The 27082-nt window shown below is 48.2% G+C and overlaps 1 protein-coding gene across 11 annotated transcripts in view; it reads left to right on the top strand.

Annotated features, from left to right (window-relative positions):
- Positions 1-412: 412 nt before the first annotated feature.
- PPARA (peroxisome proliferator activated receptor alpha) overlaps positions 413-27082 on the top strand; it is a 101401-nt gene continuing 74731 nt past the window's right edge. For 4 of the 11 annotated variants that reach the window (XM_073006600.1, XM_073006598.1, XM_073006596.1 and 1 more), the window contains exons 1-2: positions 421-539; positions 1785-1866. Coding sequence is in view for 2 of the 11 variants with exons in the window: in XM_073006592.1 (XP_072862693.1) it covers positions 24320-24373 (54 nt within the window). In the remaining 9 variants the exon portion in view is untranslated. Of the gene's footprint in view, positions 540-663; positions 1051-1784; positions 1867-24261; positions 24374-27082 lie in introns of those variants that run through there. The other 7 variants (XM_073006601.1, XM_073006599.1, XM_073006592.1 and 4 more) reach the window with 6 other exon arrangements.

The raw sequence follows: 27082 nt of genomic DNA, 5'->3' as shown, positions 1-27082 counted from the left end.
AACCTCCACCCGCCCCGCGGCGTGTCCACGCCTAGAATTCAGCCCCACCCTGGTGCCTCGGGCTGGAGGGACGCCGACGCTCAGCGGTGTCCCGTCGGTCACCTTGGACAGCCCCTCCACCTCTCCGGCCTCAGTTTCCCTTAGCTGCAGAGACCGCGAGGCGCTAGGTGGGAGCCGCTGAGCGCTCCGGGGCCCCGCCCACCGCGAGCAGCCAATCGGGAGCCGCCGTCCGGGGGGTGTGTCCCGGGGCCGCGGCCTGGGGCCCGTAGGGCGCGCTGGGCGGGCGGGGCTTCCGGGTCGGGCCTCGGGACACTCGCCCGCGCGGACCGGGGCGGGGGGCGGGCCAAGGGGCGGTGCGTGTCTCGGGGGCGCGGCTGGCACGGACGCGCGGAGGCGGCGCCGGGCATGGGCCGTGGACGCGGCGGCCCCGCGGCGGGGGCAGCGGGCGGCGGGGGCGGAGGCGGCCGCTAGCGCCCTGCCCGGCGCCGCCTCCTTCGGCGTTCGCCCCACGGACCGGCAGGCGGCGGACCGCGGCCCAGGTGCCCGGGGGCGGGCGGGCGGGCACGCGCGCGGGGGTCCGCGGGCCGTGCTTTCCCGGTCCCGGGACCCGGAGGGCGGCGGACGGGGGAAGGGCAGAGGGTGGGCGGCGCATGCGCGGGGCCAGGGGTCTCGGGGTCCCGGGGACCTGAGGGCCCGGGGTGCGCGGCTGGAGACCTGAGGGCTAGGAGCGAGGACACACACCGAGGACTAGTGCAAGGGATCCCGGGGCCCAGCTCGGCCTCCCTCCTAGCGCTGGGGGCCTGCCCGGAACCCCAGAGTCCGCGGCTGTCCCTGGGGCTTGGCGCTGCGCGGAAGTCGGGTCTGGGGACCGCAGCGACCCTGGGTCTTCGGGTTGTCCCCTGGGAGGGAGGGCCCACGGGCAGGGACATCGGGGCTTGCCCTTCCCTCGGCGCGGTGGAGCTGGGGCGTCCCCGACTCAGAGGGTGCTTTCCGAGACCTCCAGGGATCCCCGAGGCGAGGAAACCCGGGCCCCGGACAGACCGACCCTGGGTAGGTGCGCCCGGCTGCTGCCGTCGGACGGAGACGCGCGTGTTTGTTCTTCCAGCTGCGGCCACCTTTGAGGAACGGTTCCCACTTTGTGCCCCAACGCGGCGGGGCGACCCCGGACAGGCTGTGCTGGGCCGGGTGGCTTCTCTGCGGAAGCCGCGCCACGTCGCTCCCGGTCGGGGCCGCTGCGGGTCCGGCTGCGGGTCGGGCGCCCAGGTCTTTCCGGAGTCCCGTGCTGCGCGGCCCGCGTGGTTCGGGTGAAGCCGGAGGGGCGCGGGGTGGTGCTAGTGGAAGTTCGGAGGGTCGGCTCTGTCCCCTCACGCACCCCAACTAACAGGGCACAACTGCACGCCTGTGCTTTTCTAAAGCCTTTTTTAAAAGTTAAAAGAGAGGAAGTGTGCTCCAAGTGTCAGGATTCCTTCCAAGAAAAACCCACAGTTGTCCAACGCCCTGGGCTTCGTGGGACCTCCGGGGCTGCACGCCCACGTCAGCCCCTGCCGCCCCTGCCGACCCCTGCCAGGAAACCAGGGAGGCCCCTCCTCTCCCAGCCTCCTTGGGATAAGGGTGGCTTGAGGAACTGGGTCAGGGCAAGGACACGGGGTTTTCCTGAGAAGGACCCTGCGACACCCCTGTCGTTGCTGGGCAGGGTCAGGATGACTTTCCTCTTCCAAGGTGAAGAGTTGGGGGGCATCCAGAGAACGTAGCAATCACTTCCTCCTTCACCTTCTTACTGCCAGGCTGAAGCTGAGGCCCCCGTCTGCTCTGTGGACTCACAGTTTGTGGCAAGACAAGCTCAGAACTGAGAAGCTGTCACCACAGGTAAGTAGAAGGTTTAATTTACTGTTTCCAGGTGGAAATATGTAAGTGTTTTCAGTGTTTACTGTTGTTGTACTACAGACCAGCAATCTGGGGGTTATTACTTTGTGATGCAAGGTTAGATACATTTTCAGACTGAAAGTAAGATACATGTGCATGGATTCACTTTTTTTTTTTTTTTTTTTTGAGACGGAGTCTCCCTCTGTCACCCAGGCTGGAGTGCAGTGGCCTGATCTCAGCTCACAGCAACATCTGCTGCTGGGGTTCAAGCGATTCTCCTGCCTCAGCCTCCAGAGTAGCTGGGATTACAGGCGCCTGCCCCCACTCCCAGCTAATTTTTGCAGTTTTAGTAGAGATGGGGTTTCACCATCTTGGCCAGGCTGGTCTTGAACTCCTGACCTCGCGATCCACCTGCCTCAGCCTCCCAAAGTGCTGGGATTACAGGCGTGAGTCACCGTGCCCGGCCTAGGATTCACTTTTAAGTTCTGAGTTATTGTGTGAGTTTTGCTGGGAACTTCATTGCTTCATGGCAGGCATGTTTTGTATAATTTAAAACTTGATAACATTAACTTTGAGAAATGTGAGTGCTTAGCAGACCCTTGGGATGTCCACACTGACTGGTACCGAGCAGTATACTGTCTCTGAGCTGTTTTCATTTTGATTTGAATATTAAGTAGATGGCTTGTTGAGATAGGCCAATGCCAGAACATGCCAAGGATAGGCTGAAGAAACAGCCAGATGATACGAATTTGTGTGGTCACCATTCATGAGAGACCAGGGACACTGGGGCTGATGATGACCTGTGTAACTCTGAAGCAAAAGTAAATTAATTGGCAAGCTGGGTGCGGTGGCTCACTCCTGTAATCCCAGCACTTTGGAAACTGGAGTGGGCAGATCACTTGAGGCCAGGAGTTTGAGACCAGCCTGGCCAACATGGTGAAACCCCATCTCTACAAAAAAAAATAGAAAAATTAGCTGGGCGTGGTGGCGGACACCTGTAATCCCAGCTACTCAAGAAGCTGAGGCAGGAGAATTGCTTGAGCCTGGGAAGTGAAGGTTTTAGTGAACTGAGATTGTGCCACTACACTCCAGGATGGGTGACAGGGCAAGACTCCATCTCAAAAACAAATAAATAAAATAAAATTAATTAACCGACAGTGGGAAAAAATGTTTTTTCTTTCTTTTCCCACATCTGTTTTTTTTCGTTTTGTTTTGTTTTGTTTGTTTTCTGAGATGGAGTTTTGCTCTTGTTACCCAGGCTGGAGTGCAGTGGCATGATCTTGGCTCACTGCAACCTCTGCCTCACGGATTCAAGTGATACTCCTGCCTCAGCCTCTCGAGTAGCTGGGATTACAGGTACTCACCACCACACCCAGCTAATTTTTGTAGTTTTAGTAGAGACAGGGTTTCGCCATGTTGGCCGGGCTGTTCTCAAACTCCTGACCTCAGGTGAACCGCCCGCCTTGGCCTCCCAAAGTGCTGGGATTACAGGCGCGAGCCACCGTGGTGGGTCCTTTTCCGACGTCTTAAACACAAAGTAAGAGACATGCCATAATCATCAAATACTGCAGTGGTTTTCACTAGCTCCTGTTTATCAAACTTATGAACAGAGTTTTAAAAATAGTGTATCAGCCAGGCGCGGTGGCTCATACCTGTAATCCCAACACTTTGGGAGGCTGAGGTGGGCAGATGACAAGATCAGGAGTTTGAGACCAGCCTGGCCAATATGGTGAAACCCTGTCTCTACAAAAAATACGAAAATTAGCTGGACATGGTAGCAGGCGCCTGTAGTCCCAGCTACTCAGGAGACTGAGGCAGGAGAATTGCTTGAACCCGGGAGGGAGGTTGCAGTGAGCTGAGATGGTACCACAGCACTCCAGCCTGGGTGACAGAGTGAGACTCCATCTCCAGAAAAAAAAAAAAATGGTATGTGAGAGAGAGAGAACTAGAGAGAAGAAAGAGAAAACCTGTCTTCTTTATAACTATTTTATAACTTTTTATTGACTAGGTTATGAAAAATCTTTCTATGTGGAAAACATTTCTGCATCATTTGAAATGTATATATAATATCCTATTGTGTTTAGATACAATAATATTTAACCAATCTCTTTATATATGTGTATATATCTAATGCAGTCATTCTATAAATATTTACTGAGTAGCTGCTGTGGGTTACTGTCCTCAATGCTGAACAACACAAGCATGGATCCATGAAACTAATTTTCACACCAGAAATAAAAAGGAAACGTAAAGATAATCCTCCTCATGGTAAAAGATGAAGAACCTATTTTTGCCAGGACATCTTACTCTTTAGTAATTGGTGGTCAGTGTTCATTTTCTCGCGTGCTGTTTTGGAGAGTCTGTTTTTGTAATAAATATTTAAGTAGCCCAGGCGTAGTGGCTCACGCCTGTGATTTCAGCACTTTGTGAGGCCAAAGAGGATGGATTGCTTGAGCCCAGGAGTTCAGGACCAGCCTGGGCAACCTGGCGAAACCCCGCCTCTGCTAAAAATACAAAAATTAGCCGGGTGTAGTGGCGTGTGCCTGTGGCCCCATCTACTTGGGAGGCTGAGGTGGGAGGATCCCTTGAGCCTGGGAAGTGGAGGTTGCAGTGACTGAGATGGCACCACTGCACTCCGGCCTGGGTGACAGAGTGAGACCTGGTCTCAAAAAATAAACGAATATTTATGTAGTCATCATTAAGCAGTCTTTTAAATTTTATTTATTTACTTATTTTTGAGACAGAATCTCACTGTGTCACCTAGGCTAGAGCACAGGTGCATGATCATGGCCTGATGCAGCCTCGACCTCCCTGGGCTCTGGTGATCCTCCCACCTCACCCTCCCAAGCAGCTAGGACCACAGGCACACGCCACCATGCCTGACTAATTTTTGTATTTTTTGCAGAGACGGGGTCTTGCTATGTTGTTCAGGCCTGTCTCAAACTCCTGGGCTCAAGCCATCCCCCTGCCTCAGCCTCCTGTAGTGCTGGGACTACAGCCATGAACCATTGCACCTGGCCTAAGTGGTCTTTAAAAAAAAACACACACATTAATTAAAATATTTATTTGCTCATTATAAATATATTTGAAATGTGCCAATGTTTTTCTCTCTCTCTCTTTTTTTTTTTTTGCTCTCTTGGTTTCTGTGTGGATGGATATATATTTTTTTTTTTTTTTTTTTTTGAGACGGACTCTTGCTCTGTCGCCCGCGCTGGAGTGCAGTGGCCGCATCTCAGCTCACTGCAAGCTCCGCCTCCCAGGTTTACGCCATTCTCCTGCCTCAGCCTCCCGAGTAGCTGGGACTACAGGCGCCCGCCACCTTGCCCGGCTAGTTTTTTGTATTTTTTTAGTAGAGACGGGGTTTCACCGTGTTAGCCAGGATGGTCTCGATCTCCTGACCTTGTGATCCGCCCGTCTCGGCCTCCCAAAGTGCTAGGATTACAGGCTTGAGCCACCGCGCCCGGCCGATGGATATATTTTTAATGGCAAATAGGACGAGTGTCTTCACTTCTAAGCAGCCAGTGTTTTTCTTTAATGTTTGTACTAATTTTGTTACATTGCAGTTAGAGGTTGTGGCCTGTCTAATTTCTGCTTTTTTGGAACTTGAGAGTCGCTGTTCTTACTTGTTTTTGGTAGCTTGGCATAGAGTCCATTTTTCTTTTTCTTTCTTTTTTTTTTTTTGAGATGGAGTTTAGCTCTTGTTGCCCAAGCTGGCGTGCAGTGGTGCAATCTCAGCTCACTGCAACCTCCGCCTTCCGGGTTCAAGTGATTCTCCTGCCTCAGCCTCCCAAGTAGCTGGGATTACAGGTGCATGCCACCACAATGCCCGGCTAATTTTTGTATTTTTAGTAGAAACAGGGTTTTGCCATGTTGGCCAGGCTGGTCTTGAACTCCTGACCTCAGGTGATCCACCTGCCTCGGCCTCCCAAAGTGCTGGGATTACAGGTGTGAGCCACTGCGCCCAGCTCTAGATACTTTTTAAAAAGGTATAGTCTCTGATTATGGGGTAGAAATGTGCTATGTCTTATGAATTGCATAGAATAAGCTAGATCACCTTTAAGGCCATGTGGTTAGGGAAACTTGGGCACAAAATTTACATTTCCAGCTTGGTGATAAGATGAGTTTAAGGTAAGAATCAAACAGGAAAAAGCCTTAGCTGTTCCAGTGGCCCATGTTTAAAAGAATGTATTTCTTTTTCCAAGTATTTCTGCCGCTTGCATGCATTGAGCTTCTGTGGAAAGGAGCACCATGCAGGCATTTTCCAGACAGGACCAGATTTGCTTGTTACCCAGAGGTGTGTGCATTCTTTGCTTTTAGGATATTTAATTAGCGTTTTTTAATAGTGATATTATGGTGTCTTGAAAGTTTATGCATTTGAAAAGAGAATAACTTACTCCTTGCTAGGTCTCACCCTGTCACGGTTATCTTTGCAGCTAAGCTGCATTTGTTTTGAGGCTCACATGTGGTAAAAGTGGTTGAAAATTTGGAAATTTTGCTTTGTATCAGCAAAGCAGCTTGATATAGTGGAAAAGGTATTAGGTCATTAATCATGAGATTTGGATTCTAGCCCCTTAGCTGCTGCCTGCCAGGCCTGGAGACCTTTGTTCCCTTCTTTAAACTGCTGTTTTCTCATCAGAAAATGGAGTTCCTCTCCATGCCACCTCTCTGAAGGGTTGTGAAGCTCAAAGTGGTGGCTTAAAAATCTGCCCATCTCAGGAGGTGTCTTAAGAAGGAGTGAAGGGGTGGCCTGCCTCTCCACACCTGTGGGCGTTTCTCGTTAGGTGGAAGGACAGACTTGAGGAAAGAAATGAGACACAGAGACAAAGTATAGAGAAAGGAAAAGTGGGCCAGGGGACCGGCGCTCAGCGTACAGAGGACCCACGCCGGCACCGGTCTCTGAGTTCCCTTAGTATTTATTGATCATTATCTTTACCATCTTAAAGATAAGGGAGTGGCAGGACAATAGGATCATCGAAGGGAGAAAATTAGCAGTAAGACATATGGATGGATAAAGATCTCTGTGACATGAATAAGTTTAAAGGAAAATGCTGTGCCTTGATATGCATATGCAGACATCTCCACAAACCTCTTAGCAGCATTGCACCAGCAAGTCCCACCTTATGCCGTAAGGCGGTTTTCTCCTATCTCAGTAAACAGAGCATACAATCCGGTCTCACACCAAGATGTTCCATTGCCCAGGGACCGGCAGGATTTTTAACCAGCAAGCTGCCTTCAGGCACTTGTTTAACAAAGACACATCCTGCACAGCCCAAAATCCATTAAACCTTGAGTCACCACAGCACGTCTCTTGCAAGGACAAGGTTGGGGGCAGGGTCACAGATTAACAGCATCTCAAATACAGAACAAAATGGAGTCTCTTATGTCTACTTCTTCCTATGTAGACACAGTAACAGGCTGATCTTTCTTTCTTTTCCCCACGAGGAGGACATACTGCTGGCTCCTGCATTTCTCACTTAGCCAGGTCTGATACCTGTGTTGTTTTCACTCTGGCCATTTTAGGATTTTTCTTTTTTCTTTTTTTTTTTTTTTTTGAGACGGAGTCTTGCTCTGTATCCCGGGCTGGACTGCAGTGGCCGGGTCTCAGCTCACTGCAAGCTCCGCCTCCCGGGTTTACGCCATTCTCCTGCCTCAGCCTCCGCAGTAGCTGGGACTACAGGCGCCCGCCACCTCGCCCGGCTAGTTTTTTGTATTTTTAGTAGAGACGGGGTTTCACCGTGTTAGCCAGGACGGTCTTGATCTCCTGACCTCGTGATCCGCCCGTCTCGGCCTCCCAAAGTGCTGGGATTACAGGCTTGAGCCACCGCGCCCGGCCTAGGATTTTTCAAAGGCTTTCAGAAAGCAACATACTACCATCTCCCCTTACACACCAAAATTGTTTTTCATTTTGGAATATACAATTGAGAGTTCTCCACTAGTACAATAAAGTTGTTACAAGTGGTTCCTATGTGTTTTTTGTTTGTTTTTTTTTTTTTTTGGGACAGAGTCTCGCTCTGTCACCCAGGCTGGAGTGCAGTGGCGCAATCTTGGCTCACTGCAACCTCCGTCTCCCAGGTTCAGGCAATTCTCCTGCCTCAGCCTCCCAAGTAGCTGGCACTATAGGCACCTGCCACCATGCCCAGCTAAGTTTTGTATTTTTAGTAGAGATGGGGTTTCACCATGTTGGCCAGGCTGGTTTTGAACTCCTGACCTCAGGTGATCCACCCACTTCAGCCTCCCAGAGTCTCGGGGTTACAGGCGTGAGCCACCGCACCCGGCCTCCTGGGTGTTTTGAAGGTGATTGTGACCTCAGATTTTGGTGGGGCTACACCTTGCATTTGCTTTTACTCCAACTCCATGGCATACCTGAACCAGGCCTCTTCATCTTGAAGGGGGATATGCTGAAATGCAGGCCCAGTGAATCTCCCCGTGCCCGGACACAGTTCCGTTAAACCATGGCCTGGTGCTGCCTGCACCCTGGTTCCTGGTTAGTCTGACTGTCCATACTGAGTCTAATTCCTTGAGGGCAGACAGGCTGTCTTATTTATTTCTGCCCTGCTAGACCTATAAACTGAGTAGGTACTTGTAAATGTTCATGGAATAAGTACATGATTAACAGGATTTAATTCTAGAAGAATGTATTGATGGGCGTCTGTGGTCACCACAGTACTGATATGTGGGTGGGAGCTGGCTGGATGGGGGGGCACCTAAACAGGAGTGCAGACAGCAGCACCTATAGATGGTGGCCCGCTCCATCCCACCGCAGCAAAATTGCCCCAGGCCCCTGCAGCTTCCCCCACACCTAGACTGAGAGAGCTCTTCTTCCTTCTGTACTGACAGGGTGTTCCCTCCAGATGTCCAATATGTACTTCCCATTACAACGGTGTTAGGAAGGTGAGGGCTGCCGCTGAAATGGTCCTCTTCATAATCACCACTAGGTTTGGTGTATATTATGGATTAAATAGAATTTTTATAAGATGGCCTGAGGATCTATTTAGATAAAATCCTCTTTCTTTCTGCAAGATCATGGATTTAAATTCCAAACAACTGACTTCATAGGGAAGGGATATGGCGAAAGGGAAGTGAGTTGGGCAACACTGATATTTAACAAGGCGAGGGTCCTTCTCCCGCTGTGATTGTGAAGCTAAAATATTCCCAGGAGAAATTAGAGAAAACTCAGGTGAAATATTGTTTGTGTTCTAGGAGGCAGGACTCGTCGGACTGCTTTTATTTTGCTCCATTTTTAAGAGATTTGCAGATAAAGAGAAGTGAAGATTTCTATTCAGATTTACCTGCTTTATACTTTTAACTTATAGACCACAAGCCAACCTTCGAAAGAGCATCCCTTTGAATAGTAAGAGTTAGAAAGGCAAATACAGAAGGACTAATGGCTTCCAAGATTATGAGCTTCATAGGAATGGTTTGAGATGAGGCTATAGTAAAGCAGAATATTGAAACTCCCCCAGCCTTTTCATTTTTCATTTTTAAGAGTGAGCAAGGCCAGGCGTGGAGGCTCATACCTGTAATCCCAGCACTTTGGAAGGCCAAGGTGGGCGGATCACAAGATCAGGAGTTTGAGACCAGCCTGGCCATCACGGTGAAACCCTGTCTGTACTAAAAATACAAAAATTTGCCAGGCGTGGTGTCAGGTGCTTGTAATCCCAGTTACTCAGGAGGCTGAGGCAGGAACATTGCTTGAACCCAGGACGCGGAGGTTGCAGTGAGCTGAGATCGCACCACTCCACATCTCAGACAAAAAAAGAGTGAGTGAGGCCCCAAGTTTTTTTGCATCTATTTGTAACTGAATACGTCTGTGGTTATGTGATAACCACACCAAGGTGACAAATTGCCAAGTTTCAGTAAAAGAGACCCAGTTATTTAGCGGTTGACAGTGGATATGTCCCTTTCTAAGAAGTTCACCGTCAGCTTTACATGAGTATTTAAATGCATGTTTATAATTCAGCAATATGGCTTGTAAAATACAGATTGTCCAATCAAGTGACATGCAATTCTTGATTTGAAACAAGTTTTCTTCTATTATCTATGGAAGAAATGGTTATAGGGATGTTTAAATGGGATGAAGTTTTTGAAGCATTTTCAGACAGCTTTCCACATGGAATAAAATAACATCGAGTGGGCTGCTAACATGAGGAACATATTGCCTTCTGCCTAGGATTATGAGTAAATTTGATAAATTCTAGATTGCAGTCTTATTTTAGCTCATTTTATGAGACAGCTTGATAACTGGGGTAGTGTCTCTTTTTTTGCCGGGGGGGCGGGATTGGAGCTGGAGTCTCACTCTGCTGCCCAGGCTGGAGTGCACTGGCGTGGTCTCGGCTTACTGCAACCTCGGCCTCCCAGGTTCCAGCGATTCTCCTACCTCAGCCTCCTGAGTAGCTGAGATTACAGGCATGTGCCACCACACACTGCTAATTTTTGTATTTTTAGTAGAGACGGGCTTGATGGCCGGGCTGGTCTCAAACTCCTGACCTAAAGTGATCCGCCTGCCTCAGCCACCTAAAGTGCTGGGATTACAGGCGTGAGCCACCACACCCAGCTTCTGTTTTTCTATCTGTGCATTGGGGATGAAAGTAACACAAATGATGTTTAAAGAAAAAAAATGCTCAGAGAAGTTAGAAATTTGCTTTAAATTGGAATCATCTCTGAGTATGTGAAAGTTATTTGTAACAGAAACAAACAGGGCGGTATTTGACCTGTTGGCAATGTCCTTGGACTTTACAATTTGCGAAGCAGAGTATTTTGCTTGAGTAGTACAATTGTCTTTTTCTTCTCCCCACTTTGACACGTTACAGAACCTGTCACCAGATACAGGCAAGGGAGTGTGGGCTTCCCATCTTTGCGCGGCTCCACTGTGATTCACAAGCAAGCAATCAAAAGTGCACAAAAGTTTAGAACGCGATTTTCATTCTCTTCTTTCCTTAGAAAAACTCACTTTGTTGAGAGCCTTTTCCAGAAAGGAAGGCACTCTATTGTTGTAATTTTCAAATCATAAAAATAAGCCTAATCTAGTCTGTTCAGCGAGGTGTTCTGAAAGAGGGAATTTTTTTTTTTTTAAGTTCAATTATGCGAAGATCTTGAAGGCGGGACTCAAGGGAGAGTGCTATGCTGGGACGAGGGCTTTGGAAAATGAGAGGCATGAAGGGGAGAGGGTATTTAAATGTGTTTGAAGCCAAGGATCCTTGAGAGAAAAAGCTGGCACTAACAGGGTTCAAAGAACTGGCGTGACAAGTGATGATGACTAATGACACTGAGGGTGGGTTGTGGGTGCCTAGTGAATTCCTCCAAAGCCAAGATAGAGGATCCCAGACCCAGGGAAGAAGGGAAGAAAGTGTGTACACCCAGAAGTACTGTAGGGACAGAGATTCGATCACAAGCTGTGAATAGAAGATGCCAACCACCGCTGTAGCAGCCTGAAAACCACAATTTGGAACCGCCAGTGAAGGGCTGGGAAGTGTGGATCCAGGGCTGGTGCACTGAACCCAGAGGAGCAGGCTCCCATTCCCAGCTAAGGATGGCAGCCGGCGGGGATCCCTCCAGGAGAAAGTTGTAAGTGGAAGCTTTCAATTCAGAGCAGTAGCAATGCCTTCAAAGTCCCAGGCTTCACGTGGGAACAGAGAAATGTGAAGAGTATTTAGCAGACTGCCAATATAAGAAATCTGTATCGGTGTTTGTTTGTTTGTTTTTGAGATGAAGTCTCGCTCTGTCACTGCAATCTCTGCCTCCTGGGTTCAAGATACTACACCACACCCGGCTAATTTTTTGTATATTTAGTAGAGATGGGGTTTCACCATATTGGCCAGGCTGGTCTCAAACTCCTGACCTGATAATCTGACCGCTGCACCTCCCAAACTGCTGGGATTACAGGCGTGAGCCACCGCACCCGGTCCAATATCGTATTTTTATTTATTTATTTATTTATAGACAGGGTCTCACTCTGTTGCCAGGCTGGAGTGCAGTGGCGCAATCTCAGCTCACTGCAACCTCCACCTCTCAGGCTCAAGCAATCCTCCCACCTCAGCCTCCTGAGTAGCTCGGACTACAGGTGTGCACCCCCACACCCAACTAGATTTTGTGTTTTTTGTAGAGATGGGGTTTAGCCATGTTCAGCTCGTCTCAAACTCCTGGGCTCAAGTGATCTGCCTGCCTCGACCTCCCAAGTCCTGGGATTACAGGTGTGATTCATCATGTCCAGCCCAGTATTTTTCTTTCATTCTGGAAACCAGAAATTACTGGCTTTTTGGCCCTGCTGCATTCTCTTTACTTAGATGAATCTAGCAAGGTTAGCTGTTAGTGTCTAGGTCAGAAGTCTAAGTGAAAGTGAATATTTAACCACACTCAAGCACAGCTAATGATCTTTAATACTAATAGAGGTATAAGACTTAAAAGAAACAAGAACCCAGAGGGAAAACATGGCCATGGACACAGAGAAAACCATGGCAGCTTCCGTGGACTCATAAAAAAAGCTCAAAACCTAGGAAGTGGACCGAGACTTTTTTTGGAATGAATGAATTCAAAAGTGGGCTTTCTTAGTAGGTTAAATCATATTCTAGAAGGGATTTCAGAAGGATGTATGCCCAATTATGGTATCAGGTCTGCTGTAGACTCTTCAAGGAGGAAGCCTCTGAAAGACAAGAAGGAACAATTAAAAATTAGAACTCAGGTGAGTGGATCGCAAGGTCAAGAGATTGAGACCATCCTGGCCCACATGGTGAAACCCCGTCTCTACTAAAAATACAAAATTTAGCTGGGCGTGGTGTGGCTGTAATCGCAGCTACTCAGAAGGCTGAGGCAGGAGAATCACTTAAACCCGGGAGGCGGAGGCTGCAGTGAGCCGACATCGCGCCAGTGCACTCCAGCCTGGCAACAGCCAGACTCCGACTCAAAAATAACAAATACATAAATAAAATTAGAACTCAGAAAAGGAATTAATTTCTTCCGAGAGACAAAAAGATGAGATTCTAGCCTAAGGTGTAACACATCCATCCACCAGGTGTCATTTTTATACACATGACGTTAAATGACCGCAGGCCCAGGCGAGCAGACGTGGACTTTCCCACTGTGCGTGCATGCTTTCCTCGGAGCCCTCAGCGGCGTTCCCTTTTCCGCGCTAGCATTCGATCCCTTTGCTTTTCTGGATGACCCCAGCCCCTCTGGCTCCACAAGGCCCCCTGCACATCACCATCACCCTTGTGAGCTTCAAACCTGTCACCCACCCGCCTTCCAGATGTCACCTGGGCCCTCCCGGAGGCCCTCGCGCTCAGTGTGTCTGATTCTGAGCTGCCCTGCGTTTTCCCCTCCCCTGACCCTGGCGACCCTTTTCGGTCTCAGTTGCCAGCCTCCTGCTAGGGCTGGGGCAGGGGACATCAAAGGCAGGACAAGGTGCAGGGTCCTGACCCACCACTTAGCAGCTCTCAGACGCGGATGGGTTCAGCTGGCCTGTGGCTCAGTTTCCCTCAGCCGCAAGAGGGGTGCATACGAGTGTTTCTCTGGATTGCTGCACCTGGCAGGTAGCGTGGGCTTGGTAGGTGCTTCCTTGCTTATCATTGCCTCTTCCGTCTTAATGTTGTCCCATCCATCCAATGTTTATGGGATGAGAGGTTGATAGAAGGGCACGGCCCTGACATTCCAGGGACTAACCGACACGCTTTCTACACAAGCCCCTTCCGGTTCTTCTCGTGACCTAGGCGTGCCGGAGACACACGCCCTTACCCTCATACCCTGCCGCACCCCCATGACCTCTAGCTTTGAGACCTCAGCTTAAACTCACTCTTAGGGAAGGCTCCCTGAACCACCTGCCGGGGTTGTATGCTGAGGCAGGTACTTGTAACACCTGGTGCTTTTCCTCCAGTGCACTCAGGCAGTGTTTATTCAGGTGGTGGCTTGGTGACAGTGGCTCTCCCCAAGACCCCACGAGGCCAGAATCCTTGGCTCATCACTCATGGTTGAACCCGGAGCCTCTTGCTGGTAGGTGCTTCAGGACTGGCTGTGGGAGCCTGCGGCTCCTGCCGGGCACCCACCACTTGAGATTCCTCAAGTCTTAAATGCCACCTCCTTCCTGAAGCCTTCCTTGGTGCTCCCCCAAGCTAGAGACAGGAGTTTTGTCCTTCAGACACCCTATAGCATTTGAGTCACTCTGATTTGACGAGTTCTGCCTTCACTTGAGCAGCTATTAGGGGCATTCGTCAGTCATTCATTCCTGAGTTCATTTATTCAGCAAATATTTACTGAGCACCTACTGCATGCCACACGCTGTCCTGCCATGTAAAACAGCAGGCACGATTCCCTGCCACTACTAACCATGGCCTCGCATAACTGGCAGACTCCCAGCTTCAAGGAGAGGCACGGAGGGAAACAGAGCAGCCCACAGCGTGGAAAGAGCGGGGACAGAGGGTCACAGGGTCACCGGGGCCTGTGTGCTGCATCTGCCAGTGAACGGAACGTGCGGCTCCAGATGTGGTTGTCTTTAAACTTCGGAATTTCCTTTCACTAAAGAACCAAGTCCAGAGAGAGGAAAGAGTGAATACAAATTATCCAAGAAACTTGAGAGCTCATTTTAGTTCTCCTGATTATGATCTTAAAGGCATTAAGTGCTCAAGTTAAACTCTTTTTGACCCACATAGGTTAGCAGAATTTAAATCCTAGGTGATTATTAACTCTAATCATGCATCTAATGACCTGTATTGAAGACACACTGCCTGCTTAGTTGTGGCCTCAGCCTTTGCTCTGTCACTGATGGTTCCAGCCTGAAAAGCAGATGAGCCCTCACAGCCACGATTCCACCGCAGTCACATAAGCGGGACAGTGGCTCCCTGAAAACCAGCCGTGGAGCAGGAAGAGCAGGCTCCTGGCTGTTGCGAGCTTGATTCCATTTGGTCTGATAGAAATGAGAGGTAGATGATTCCCTAGACAAATGCAGGCCTTTCTCGAAGCCCCTTTCCCAGGGTGATGTGACATGAGTGGTCTGTGCCTTCCAGGGCAGCCATGTCCTGCTTTGCCCAGCCAGAGCGGTGGGGAGGGAGAAGCCACATCCCGCCCGGGGCTCCTGGGCCCCGCTACATCAGAAGGGAGCAGGGCTGGCTCCCTGATGTCCTTGGAGAAGTTGTCCACACTGCCTTCCCCTGTGGGAGTGACGAGGATGTGTCCTGCCAGCCTTCCACGGCTGACTCCCCACTCTATTTATTCCCAAGAAACCAGGCCGTGGAGGTGGGTTTGAGGGTTTTTATTGGTGTTTTTTAAAGTCGAGTTGGCCGAGTGCAGTGGTTCACACTTGTAATGCCAGCACTTTGGGAGGCTGAGGCGGGCGGATTACATGAGGTCAGGAGTTTAAGACCAGCCTGGCCACCATGGTGAAACCCTGTCTGTACTAAAACTACAAAAAAATTAGCTGGGCGTAGTGGTGGGCGCCTGTAATCCCAGCTACTCAGGAGGCTGAGACAGAGAACCCCTTGAACTAGGGAGGTTGCAGTGAGCCGAGATCGTGCCACTCCAGCCTGGGTGAGAAGAGTGCGATTCTGCCTCAAAATAAATAAATAAATAAAGTTGGGTTTATTAAGATATAATTTACATACAGTAAAATTCTTTTTTTCTTTTTTTTTTTTGAGACAGAGTCTCACTCTTGCCCAGGCTGGAGTGCAATGGCACAATCTTGGCTCACTGCAACCTCTGCCTCCTGGGTTCAAGCGATTCTCCTGCCTCAGCCTCTCGAGTAGCTGGGACAATAGGTATGCGCCACCATACTGAGCTAATTTTTGTATTTTTAGTAGAGATGGGGTTTCGCCATGTTGGCCAGGTTGGTCTCGCACTCCTGACCTCAGGTGATCCACCCACCTTGGCCTCCCAAAGTGCTGGGATTACAGGTGTGAGCCACAGCGTCCTGCCTAAAATTCATTTTTTCAGGCATACAATTTTACAAGTTTTGAAAATATGCAGTCCCGTCTCCTGGCCATTCTCAGCTGCCAGGACTCGTGTGCATTCCCTGGCTTGCAGCCGCGCAGGTAGAGTCCTCTTGCGTCTGATCTCTAACCTCGCCTTCACCACCTCACCTGCCATTTCTTTTGCTGCATCTCTCAGACTCCAGCCAGAGAAAGTTCTCTGCTTGTAAGAGCTCAGGTGATCAGACTGGGCCCACCTGGATCACCCAGGGTGCTCTCCCCTCCCAGAGCCTGTACCCTCACCTGTGTCCCAGGGCTGCTATAACAAAGTACCATAAACTGGGTAGCTTCAACAATAGGCATTTATTCCCTCTTCAGGAGGATAGCCGTTCACAATCAAGGTGTCAGCACAGCCACACTCCCTCCAAAGGCTCTGGTAGCCTTCTTCCTTGCCTTTCCTGGCTTCTGGTTGTGGCCGTCAGTTGTTGGCTCTCCTTGGCTTGTGGCCACATCCCTCCAAGCTCTGCCTTCGTCTTCATGTGGCCTGCTCCCTGTGTGTCTGTGTCTGCATCCAAATTTCCTTTTGATAAGGGCACCAGTCATATTGGCTTAGGGCCCAACCCACTTCATGACCTCATTTCAACTGCTCACATCTGCAGTGACCCTGTTTCCAAATAAGCTCATAATCTGAGGTGTGGGGAGGGGTAGGGCTTCAGCACATCTTTTGAGGGGACACAAGTCAACCCACAGCAGTACCCTCTATTAAATCTGTAGAGCTCCTTTTGCACATAGGGTAACACATCCACCAGCCCCAGGATTGGGGAGTGGACATCTCTGGGGGCCATGATCTGGCTTCCACACGAGGAATTCCACAGTCTAGTAGCAACTCACACTTGCTCAGTGAAGTGTGGTGCATGGAGGTAACCGAGTGTGGCCTGTTCATGCTCAAATATGAGAAGCTGGTCAGCATCCAGCTGTGTCAATCAAGGATGGCTCTGTAACACCCAGGATGAGCAGCCGTGCCTAGTTGCCCGGGACGTTAGGCAGCTGGTGTAGGGCTGGAGTGCTGGCCTCATGCCATGGGTGAGTGTGTAGGGGAGTGATACGTCTGACACGCAGCGTGTGAGTGGCTGAGTGTGGCAGCTGCCTCCTTTTCCCTGCATTAGGATGGTGTTGAGGGGAAAGCCGTGATCAGGGCTGCCCAGGGTCCAAGTGAGCTGGAAGTACCGGGAGGCAGCGGGCCTCATGGGACCATCACAGCTCGGTGCCCTGTTTATAGGTGGGAAGGCTGTCATGACTGCACCCCATTCCCCTGCCCCCTGCGCAGAGACCCTCCCTGAACACCTTATTTAACTTTCAGCACTTCCCTCTACCTGTCACCATGTAGTACATGCTTTCTTCTTTTTTTCTTTTTTCTTTTTTTTTTTTGAGACAGAGTCTCACTCTGTCACCCATGCTGGAGTGCAGTGGTGCGATCTCGGCTCACTGCAACCTCCACCTCCTGGGTACAAACCATTCTCCTGCCTCAGCTTCCTGAGTAGCTGGGATTACAGGCGCCCACCACCATGCCTGGCTAATTTTTGTATTCTTAGTAGAGATGGGGTTTCGCTATGTTGGCCAAGCTGGTCTTGAACTCCTGACCTCAGGTGGTCCGCTGGCCTCAGCATCCCAAAGTGCTGGGATTACAGGCACGAGCCACTGCACCCAGCCGGTACATGCTTTCTTGATTTGTCTGTTTCCCACCTGTCTCCCCTCCCTAGAATGGCGGTTCCATGACAACAGAGATGTTTCTCTGTTTTCTCCATGGCTGCACCCTCAGCTGCTAGAGGGTGGCCCAGCATAGGAGGTATTTAATGAAGCCTTCCTCTCCACTTAAATCTGTACTCTTGTGCTTATTAAAAGGTGACAGCTTTCTGTTTGAAAATTGTATTAGTGTTTTAATGAGAAAGTTATTTGGGTAATGTCTGAATATGAGGAAAACATTAAGGATAGAAATGTAATTGTTTTCCTATTCCTATGGATTTTATTTATTTATTTACTTTATTTATTATTATTATTATTTTTTGAGATGGAGTCTTGCTCTGTCGCCCAGGCTAGAGTGCAGTGGCGCGATCTCGGCTCACTGCCAGCTCCGCCTCCCGGGTTCACACCATTCTCCTGCCTCAGCCTCCTGAGTAGCTGGGACTACAGGCGCCCACCACCATGCCCTGCTAATTATTTTTGTATTTTTAGTAGAGACAGGGTTTCACCGTGTTAGCCAGGATGGTCTCGATCTCCTGCCATTGTGATCTGCCCGCCTCGGCCTCCCAAAGTGCTGGGATTATAGGTGTGAGCCACCACACCTGATCAGATTTTATTGAAGTTTACAGAATTACTTCTATGTAGCCATGGAAGTAAAAAAAATAATGAGACAAGTAGCTATTTCAAAATGTAGGGCTGATAAATTTGGGATGGTTTGAGAACGTTAAGATGGGGAACTCCATTTCTTTTTTAAATTTTCATTTGTTTTCATTTGTTTATTTAATTTTTTTGAGACAGAATTTCACTCTGTTGCCCAGGCTGGAGTGCAGTGGCGTAATCTCAGCTCACTGCAACCTCCACCTCCTGGTCACAAGTGATTCTCCCACATCAGCCTCCTGAGGAATGGGGACTACAGGTGCCCACCACCATACCTGGCTAGTTTTTGTGTTTTTAGTAGAGATGGGATTTCATCATGTTGGCCAGGCTGGCCTTGAACTCCTGACCTCAGGTGATCCTCCCACCTTGGCCTCCCAAAGTGGTGGGATTACATGTGTGAGCCACCGCACCCAGCCAGGGAACTCCATTTCTGACAGTGGCTCAGTAGTTTGGAAGTTAACTGGCAAAGGTGGATGGAATCTTTAAATATATGTGGAGGAATTGAAGAGTTTACAAGATAGTGAAGAACTGTCAGGCCATGGTCTGGAGAAGATGGAAACTTGACATTTGGGGCCATCATGTCCCTGGGGTGTTGGCCAATTTATGAAAGAAGCAGTTAAGGCCTGTGTGGCACTTTTGAGGGGCTAGAGTCAAACACTCGTACATAAAGCCTACTAAGAAGGGAAGACCCTGGTAAACACCCAAACTTTGGATTGGGACCCAAAAAAACTCCATCCTAGGAGTACAGGTGACCTGGAAACAGATCAGCTTAATCAAGGACTAAAGTCTAGTTCTAGCTACGCCCAATCCTTGAGACTGGATTAAGGTGATCTCAGATTGCAAGGACCTCAAATACCTGGCAGAAGCAAGGTGAATATCCTTCTGGAGGAACAGAGCCTCATCCTAGGCCTCTAATTTTTAAGGACAATTTTTCAAATGCAGGCTTTCCTCCCTTTGCACAGTTCCATTATGCATAAATTTCCGTCAGTGACTGGCTGCAGTGGCTCATGCATGTAATCCCAGCACTTTGGGAGGCCAAGGTAGGTGAATTGCTTGAGTCTGGGAGTTTGACACCAGCCTGGGCAACATAGTGAAACCCCATCTCTGTTTTTAAAAATAAAAAAATTAATTGTCACCGTTTAGTTAAATTATAGTGGTCTCCCAACAATACGCATCAGATCCCAGCTCCCATGGTGTGTGCACTGTGAGTGCTGTATGAAGTACAAGCTCTGCCGCCAGTTCTTCAGCCTACAAATCACAGTATAGATAACAGATGTGCATGATGATCACTGACCCGTTGCATCATGTTTCTCAAAGTCGGTCTGTGATTGGTCCCTGAGCATCTGTCGGTCAGTTTCATGTACAGACTGCAAAGCGTGTGGTTGTGTCTCCTCCTTGTCTCTCAGTGATAAACCCACATGGCATTTTATAAAAAGTGGATATACCAGGCTGGGTGCAGTGGCTCATACCTGTAATCCTAGCACTTTGGGAGGCCGAGGCAGGTGGATCATTTGGGGTTAGGAGTTTAAGACCAGTCTGGCCAACATGGTGAAACCCCATCTCTATTAAAAATACAAAACTTAGCTGGTTGTGGTGGTGGGCGCCTGTAATCCCAGCTACTGGGGAGGCTGAGACAGGAGAATCTCTTGAACCCAGGAGGCAGAGCTTGCAGTGAGCTGAGATTGTGCCACTGCACTCCAGCCTGGGTGACACAGCAAGACTACCATCTCAAAAAAAAAAAAAAGTAAACATGAAAATTATGAAATGCTCAGAGATAAAATATGCGAGGCCTATACACTGGAATCTACAAAACACTACTGAGAGAAATTTTAAAAGACCTAAATAAATGGCAAGTTATAACATACTCTTGGATCAGAAGACTCAGTATCATTAGGAGGGCGATTCTTCCCAAAATGATCTAGAGATTCAAAGCAATCACAATCAGACCTCAGCATGCCTACTTGTAGAATTTGATAACCTGTTCTAAAGTTTATATGGAAATGCAAAGGACCTTGAGTTGCTAAAATAACTTTGAAAAAGAACAACACAATTGAAGGACTTAGACTACATGATTTAAAGAATTATTATAAAGCTACAGTAATCAAGACAGTATGGTATTGATATGAAAATAGACAATTAGATGAATGGAACAGAATAGCAAGTCCAGAAATAGATCCACACATATAGGGTCAATTGATTTTCAGCAAAGTGCCAAGTCATTTAAGTGGGGAAAAGATGATCTTTTCAACAAATGATACTGGAACAACTGGATAGCCATATGCAAAAGAACCTCAACCTGGCTGCGCGCGGTGGCTTACACCTGTCATCCCAGCACTTTGGGAAGCCGAGGCGGGTGGATCACGAGGTGAGGAGATCGAGACCATCCTGGCTAGCACGGTGAAACCCCGTCTCTACTAAAAATACAAAAAAATTAGCCAGGCATGGTGGTGGGCGCCTGTAGTCCCAGCTACTCAGGAGGCTGAGGCAGGAGAATGGCATGAACCCAGGAGGCAGAGCTTGCAGTGAGCCGAGATCGCACCACTGCACTCTAGTGTGGGCGACAGAGTGAGACTCCATCCAAAACAAAAAACAAAAAAAAAGAACCTTAACCCTCAGTTCACAGCACTACAAACTCATAATTATTATCATTATATTATACTATTACGTAATAATAGTATATATAATATATATTATGTAATATATATCGTATTATATGATAGTGTATTATATTGTCATATAATAATTACTATTGAAATGTGTCATACACCTAATTGTAAGAGTTAAAACTGGCCAGGTGCAGTGGCTTATGCCTGTAATCCTGCACTTTGAGAGGCCAAGGTGGGTGGATCACTTGGGTCCAGGAGTTCAAGACCAGCATGGGCAACATAGCAAAACACCATCTCTACAAGAAAATCAAAAAATTAGCTGAGCTTGATGGCACTCACCTATAGTCCCAGCTACACAAGAGTCTGAGGCGGCAGGATCACCTGAGCCCAGAGAGGTCAAGGCTACAGTGAGCCATGATTGTACCACTGCACTCCAGACTGGGTGACAAAGTGAGACCCTATGTTAAAAAAAAAGAGTTAAAACTATAAAACCTCCAGAAGGAAAAATATGGGAAAATTCTTGTGATTTGGAGTTTGGCAAAGATTTCTTAAACATGATTTAAAAAGCATTAACCAGGCCAGGTATGCTGGCTTACACCTGTCATCTCAATGCTTTGAGGGACTGAGGTGGGAGGATAGCTTGAGGCCAGGAGTCCAAGAGCAGCTTGGGCAATATGAGTGGGTCTCTATAAAAAAAAAGAAAAAACTGTGCCAGGCACAGTGGCACATGTCTGTAGTCCTAGCTACTCAGGAGGTTGTGGCAGGAGGATGACTTGAGCCCAGGAGTTGAAGCTTGCAGTGAATTATGACCATGCCACTGCACTCCAGCCTGGGCCACAGAGTAAGACTCAGTCGCTTGAAGAAGAAAGCATAAACTATAAAAGAAAAAATGAATAAATTAGCCATCCTCAAAATTAGAAACGTTTACTCATCAGAAAACACTTAATAAAATGAAAAGTCAAGCCATAGACTTAGAGAAAATATTTGCAAAACATATATCTGACAAAGGACTTGGATATGGGTTATATAAAGAACTATTATAATTCAATAAGATGTCAAGCAGCCCAATTAAAAAGGGGCAAAAGATGAACTAACTCTTCAACAAAGGGCATGTCCGTTTGAATGGATGGTAAGCAAGCACATGAAAAGATGTTTGTGTGCCTTTCCCTCATTAGTCATTAGGGAGATGCAAGTTAATCGACATCTCTCTTAAGTAGAAAGATATCACTACACACCCACAATACTGGCTGTAATTTAGCAGTCTGACCACATATGCATAAGAATGTGGAATAAGAACTCTCATACACTGCTGATGGGAATGTAAAATGATAGCAGCCAGTTTGGAAAACATTTTGGGAAATAATACCACTTATTATCAAAAATATTATATACCTGAAAGAACTCAAAGTGAAAAAGCTATATACTGTCTGCTTCCAGCGCTAGACATTATGGGAAAGGCAAAACTATGGAGACAGTTAAAAGATGTGTCAGTGGTTGCCAGGGGCTCATGGGGAGGGAAAGAGGAATGAGTAGGTGGAACACAGGGCATTTTTAGGGCAGTGAAACTATTCTGTATGGTACTATAATGATGAATACGTGTTATTAGGCATTTGTCAATACTCATAAAATGTACAACACAAAGAGTGAAAATGAAAACTGTGGACTTCAGTTAGCAATAATATGTCAGTATTGGCTCATCAGTGGCAACAAATGACCTCACCAATGCAAGATGTTAATAACAGGGAAACTGGTGGGAGTGAGGTGGTATATGAGACTTCTTTGTACTTTCCACTCAATTTTTCTGTAAGCCCAAAACTGCTCTAAATAAGAAAGTTTATTAATTAAAAGTTACATTTATAATGTATCTATATCTAGGAATAAATCTGAAAAAGATACGTAAGGTCTACTACTCAGAAAACTGATTATGTTATTAAGAGAGCTTAAATATAGCCCAAATAAATAGATGGATATACTATGTTCATGGAAGGTACAACTCAGTATTGGGAAGGTGTCAGTCGTCTTAAGAAAGGCCTTATGTGTCACACAAGGGATACTGACATCTGACACCGAGCACATGTAGGCATCCTGATTATGTTTACTTGAATGATGTGGACTTTCCAGAGCTGACTTACCGACAATTTAAATGGCCCAAAAACTGTTCAATGCACTCTCTCCCAGGCTGTCACAGGATGCACTTCAGGAACTTTACTTTTTAACAAGAAAATTCAGTTTTTCTCTTAAACAGCTTGCTTCTGTTCCATTAGCATTCTCATCACTTTAAGTTGCATTCATCTTTGTTTTTTTTTTTTTAGAAAAACATTTGTTCTGCAACCAGCCTTGTCCTTTAAATACTTGTACTATATACAGGCTCTTTTCATAGGTTCGTTACTTAAAATGATTTAAGTGTGTTTTTGGTGGCAGGGGGGTGGGAGTTGTTTTGTTTTGTTGAGACAGGGTCTTACTCTGTCACCCAGGCTGGAGTGCAGTGGCATGATTTTGGCTCACTCCTGGCCTTGAGTGATTCACCTACCTCAGCTTCCTAAGCAGCTGGGACCACAGGTATGCACAACCACGCCCGGCTAATTTTTTTTTTTTTTTTTTGTAGAAACGGGGTTTTGTCATATCACCCAGGCTGGTCTCAAACTCCTGGACTCAAGGGATCAGCCTGTCTCAGCCTCCCAAAGTGCTGGGATTACAGGCGTGAGCCACTGCACTGGTCCTGATTTGAGTTTTTGTAAGACAGGGAACAATGTTTGGAATTTAGCACCAATGTCAGATTCATTCTGTAAATTTTCACTGAACATCTGCCTTGTGTAGGAGAGGAAGATGACAGACAAGAATTCTTCCTCCAAGCGGTACAGGTCAGTTGAGCAGAAAAGGCATATATCAATACTCACAATGAGAGCTGTGGTGATTCAGAGGAGAGACGAAGTCCTTCCCCTGGAGGGATCCTGAGCACTTTGAGGAGGAAAGGCATCTGTACCGCCCCCCAAATGTGTAGAATGGGGATGCATTCCTGGCAGAAAGAAGTAGGATAAAGTACAGAGGCCAGGGCCTGGTGCAATGGCTCATACCTGTAATCCCAGCAGTTTGGGAGGCCGAGACAGGCGGATCACCTGAGGTCAGGAGTTCAAGACCAGCCTGGCCAACGTGGCAAAACCCCGTCTGTACTAAAAATACAAAAATTAGCCAGGCACAGTGGCAGGTGCCTGTAATTCCCAGCTACTTGGGAGGGTGAGGCAGGAGAATTGCTTGAGCCCAGGAGGCAGAGGTTGCAGTGAGCCAAGATTGCGCCACTGCACTCCAGCCTGGGCAACAGAGTGAGACTCCGTCTCATAAAGGAAAAAAAAAAAGTACAGAGTCCAGGAAGCCTGGGGTGGGGCTGGCAGATGCCGAGTCATCTATTTTGGCCAGGGTCCAGGGCCTACAAGGGGACATGAAGAGAAGATTCATGCATTCTGGTTCAAACTCCATCAGATATTTATTGAGCTCCTTCTCTGTACCAGGCATTGTTCTAAGACACATCATGAACAAAACCCATGACACCCTCGTCTGTGAGAGCTGATGCTGTGGCAGGGACAGACAGGTCATGAGTGGAGTGATGGAGCAGCTGGCCTGGTGAGTTAGCTGCCTCCAGGTACAGTAGGAGGAGCAAGCCCAGAGCGGGCAAGTGGGTCAGGGGTGCCAGAAGGGGTGAGGGTGCCAGGAGGCTGGTCCAGGCTGGCCTCCCTGAGGTGGTGGCCAGGACCTAGCATATGAGGAAGGGCTGGAAACAGGTGAGAACAGGTGGAGCAGACAGCAGGATGGGAGCATCCTGATAGGGAGGGCGGCAGGGTGGGCTCATGGGAGGAGCAGCCAGGAAGTGTGACTGGAGCAGTGTCCTGGAGAGGAGGAGAAGGAGGTCAGGAGGTCCCAGGGGAGAGGCAGGACTAGTCTCGTGGAGGCCGGGGCCATTGTGAGGACTCTGGTTTGTGTTGTGTGTGAAAGGCCGTGGGATGAGGACCAGTGGGGGCTTCTTAGGGTACTGGATATGCTCCGACCTAGCTGCTAAAAGGCCCTGGGCAGCTTTCAGGGCCCAGGCAGAAGCTGTAGGTGGCTCTGAGGTTTGCAGAGGGGCCTGAAGGGGTGCGGCCCAGCCAAGCAAGGTGGCTAAGTGGGAAAGGCTCCACCGCATTGGGGGTAGGAAGACCTTGACCTTAGCTCCAGCCAGCCACTGAGCAGCCGTGTGGCCTTGGGTGATACCTGCCCCTGGTCGGTTTCCCTACCTGTGAATCCGGGTACTTGGAAGCCATGCTCGAGAAGAGCCCATCCACAGGAGGTGATCGGGGCTCTCCTCCAGGCGAGGAACCTGGCAGCCGTGCGTGAGAACCTTGGAAAAGGGAGAGGGAGGAGGCTGTAGCAGGAGGTGAGGAGGGAGGGAGTGATGCCCTGGGCAGGATGCCATGAGCTGGGATGGAAACCACTGGATGAATGCAAGTAATTAAAAAAACAAAAACAAAATCAAAAACAAAAAAACAGCCTTGGACCAGGTGCGGTGGCTCACGCCTGCAATCCCAGCACTTTGGGATGCCGAGGCAGGCGGATCACCTGAAGTCAGGAGTTGGAGACCAGCCTGGCCAACATGGTGAAACTGAAAATACAAAAATTAGCCGGGTATGGTGGCGTGCGCCTATAGTCCCAGCTACTCAGGAAGCTGAGGCAGGAGAATCACTTGAACCTGGGAGGTGGAGGTTGCAGTGAGCTGAGATCGTGCCACTGCACTCCAGCCTGGGTGAGAGAGCAAGACCCCATCTCAAAAAAAGAAAAAAACAGTCTTTCAGACCAAAGTATCAACAAACAAACCAGACTGTCCAAACACAACCATGAGCCGTAACTTTGTGCAGAGGTAAAAGACCGAGGTCACATCGGGACCTGTTGGATTCAAGGCATGTTGACAGCTGTTCAAGGCTTCAGATAGCCCCTCCGGCTGGCAGGGTGGCCACAGGGCATGTTGAGTAGGAAGCCTTGTTGCTTTGACAGGTTACTTGGCCCCATGAGGGACAATCCCATAGTCAGTTACCCCAGAAACGTGACTGTCTCCTTGAAATCCTCAGCATGGGGTCTTATGAATAAACTCTTACTAGATCTCCTGTTTCGTCTTATTTTTATGCAGAGCTTTACTTTATAGCAGAAAATTCCATGTTTACCCTTAAATGGCTTGCTTCTGTTCCCTTAGTGTTCTTGTCACTTTAAGTTACATTCATCTTTGTCTCTTCAGAAAAGGATTTGTTCTACAACCAGCGCCTGCAGAAGGTACTTGGTTTATGGTTACCGGCGTTTGCTGAATGTCTGAATTATGTTGAGTTGCTTAAAGTCATGCTATCAGGTAGATGTTGTGGCTGTTCTTTTCACTCTCTTATTTGGGGATTTACAAAACAGTTATGTTTTTAGTTTTCTTTTATTTGTTGTGTTGAATAGGAATGTAGCTGTGGGAACCTCTAGTTCCAAATAGGAAAGCCTTGGACACATTTCCAGCTGGCAAACTGGCAAAATGGAGGGCATGCAAGTTGCTAGAGAGCCTGGGAGCCTATTTAAGAACCCAGCTTTAGGATGGGACATGGGATATACCTCGAGTTAGAGGTTCTTATTAAGTGTGGATTTTTCTATGCAGATATCTGTCATAATATACGTTACTCTACGTCTGTACTGAGGCAGCTGCTACGTTCTATTTGAAAAGGGAGGAAGACAGCTTGGAAATGGTATTCCATAAAAATGTCGGTATCATAAAAGACAAAAGCTGTGGAAATATTTCAGATGAAAAGAGAAAAGACAACATAGTTTTCTGTACTGAAAAACAGCATCCTGTACTGAAGGAGGAAAAATGCTATCAAGGACATTATTGGGTCAACTAACAAAATTTGAATACGAATCATAGATTGAAGTGTATCTGATACATTTATGGAAGTGAAGTGTTCTGTGCTATGTAAGAGCACACCGCCATTCTCAGCAAACACGTAGTTTAGTATTTAGGAGAATGGGCCGTGATGTATGCAACTCACCCTCTAATACACACACACACATACACATATATACATACATACCTATAAAGAAAGAAATTAGGGGCTAGGTGCAGTGGCTCATGCCTGTAATACCAGCACTTTGGGAGGCCAAGGTGGGCAGATTACGAGGTCAGGAGATCGATACCATCCTGGCCAACATGGTGAAACCCTGTCTCTACTAAAATACAAAAAATTAGCTGGGCATGGTGGTGCATGTCTGTAGTCCCAGCTACTCAGGAGGCTGAGGCAGGAGAATTGCTTGAACCCAGGAGGCGGAGGTTACAGTGAG

Source organism: Chlorocebus sabaeus, chromosome 19, assembly GCF_047675955.1.
Source record: "Chlorocebus sabaeus isolate Y175 chromosome 19, mChlSab1.0.hap1, whole genome shotgun sequence".
NCBI classification, from domain to species: Eukaryota; Metazoa; Chordata; class Mammalia; order Primates; family Cercopithecidae; genus Chlorocebus; species Chlorocebus sabaeus.
This window is presented reverse-complemented; position numbering and strand designations above follow the sequence as displayed.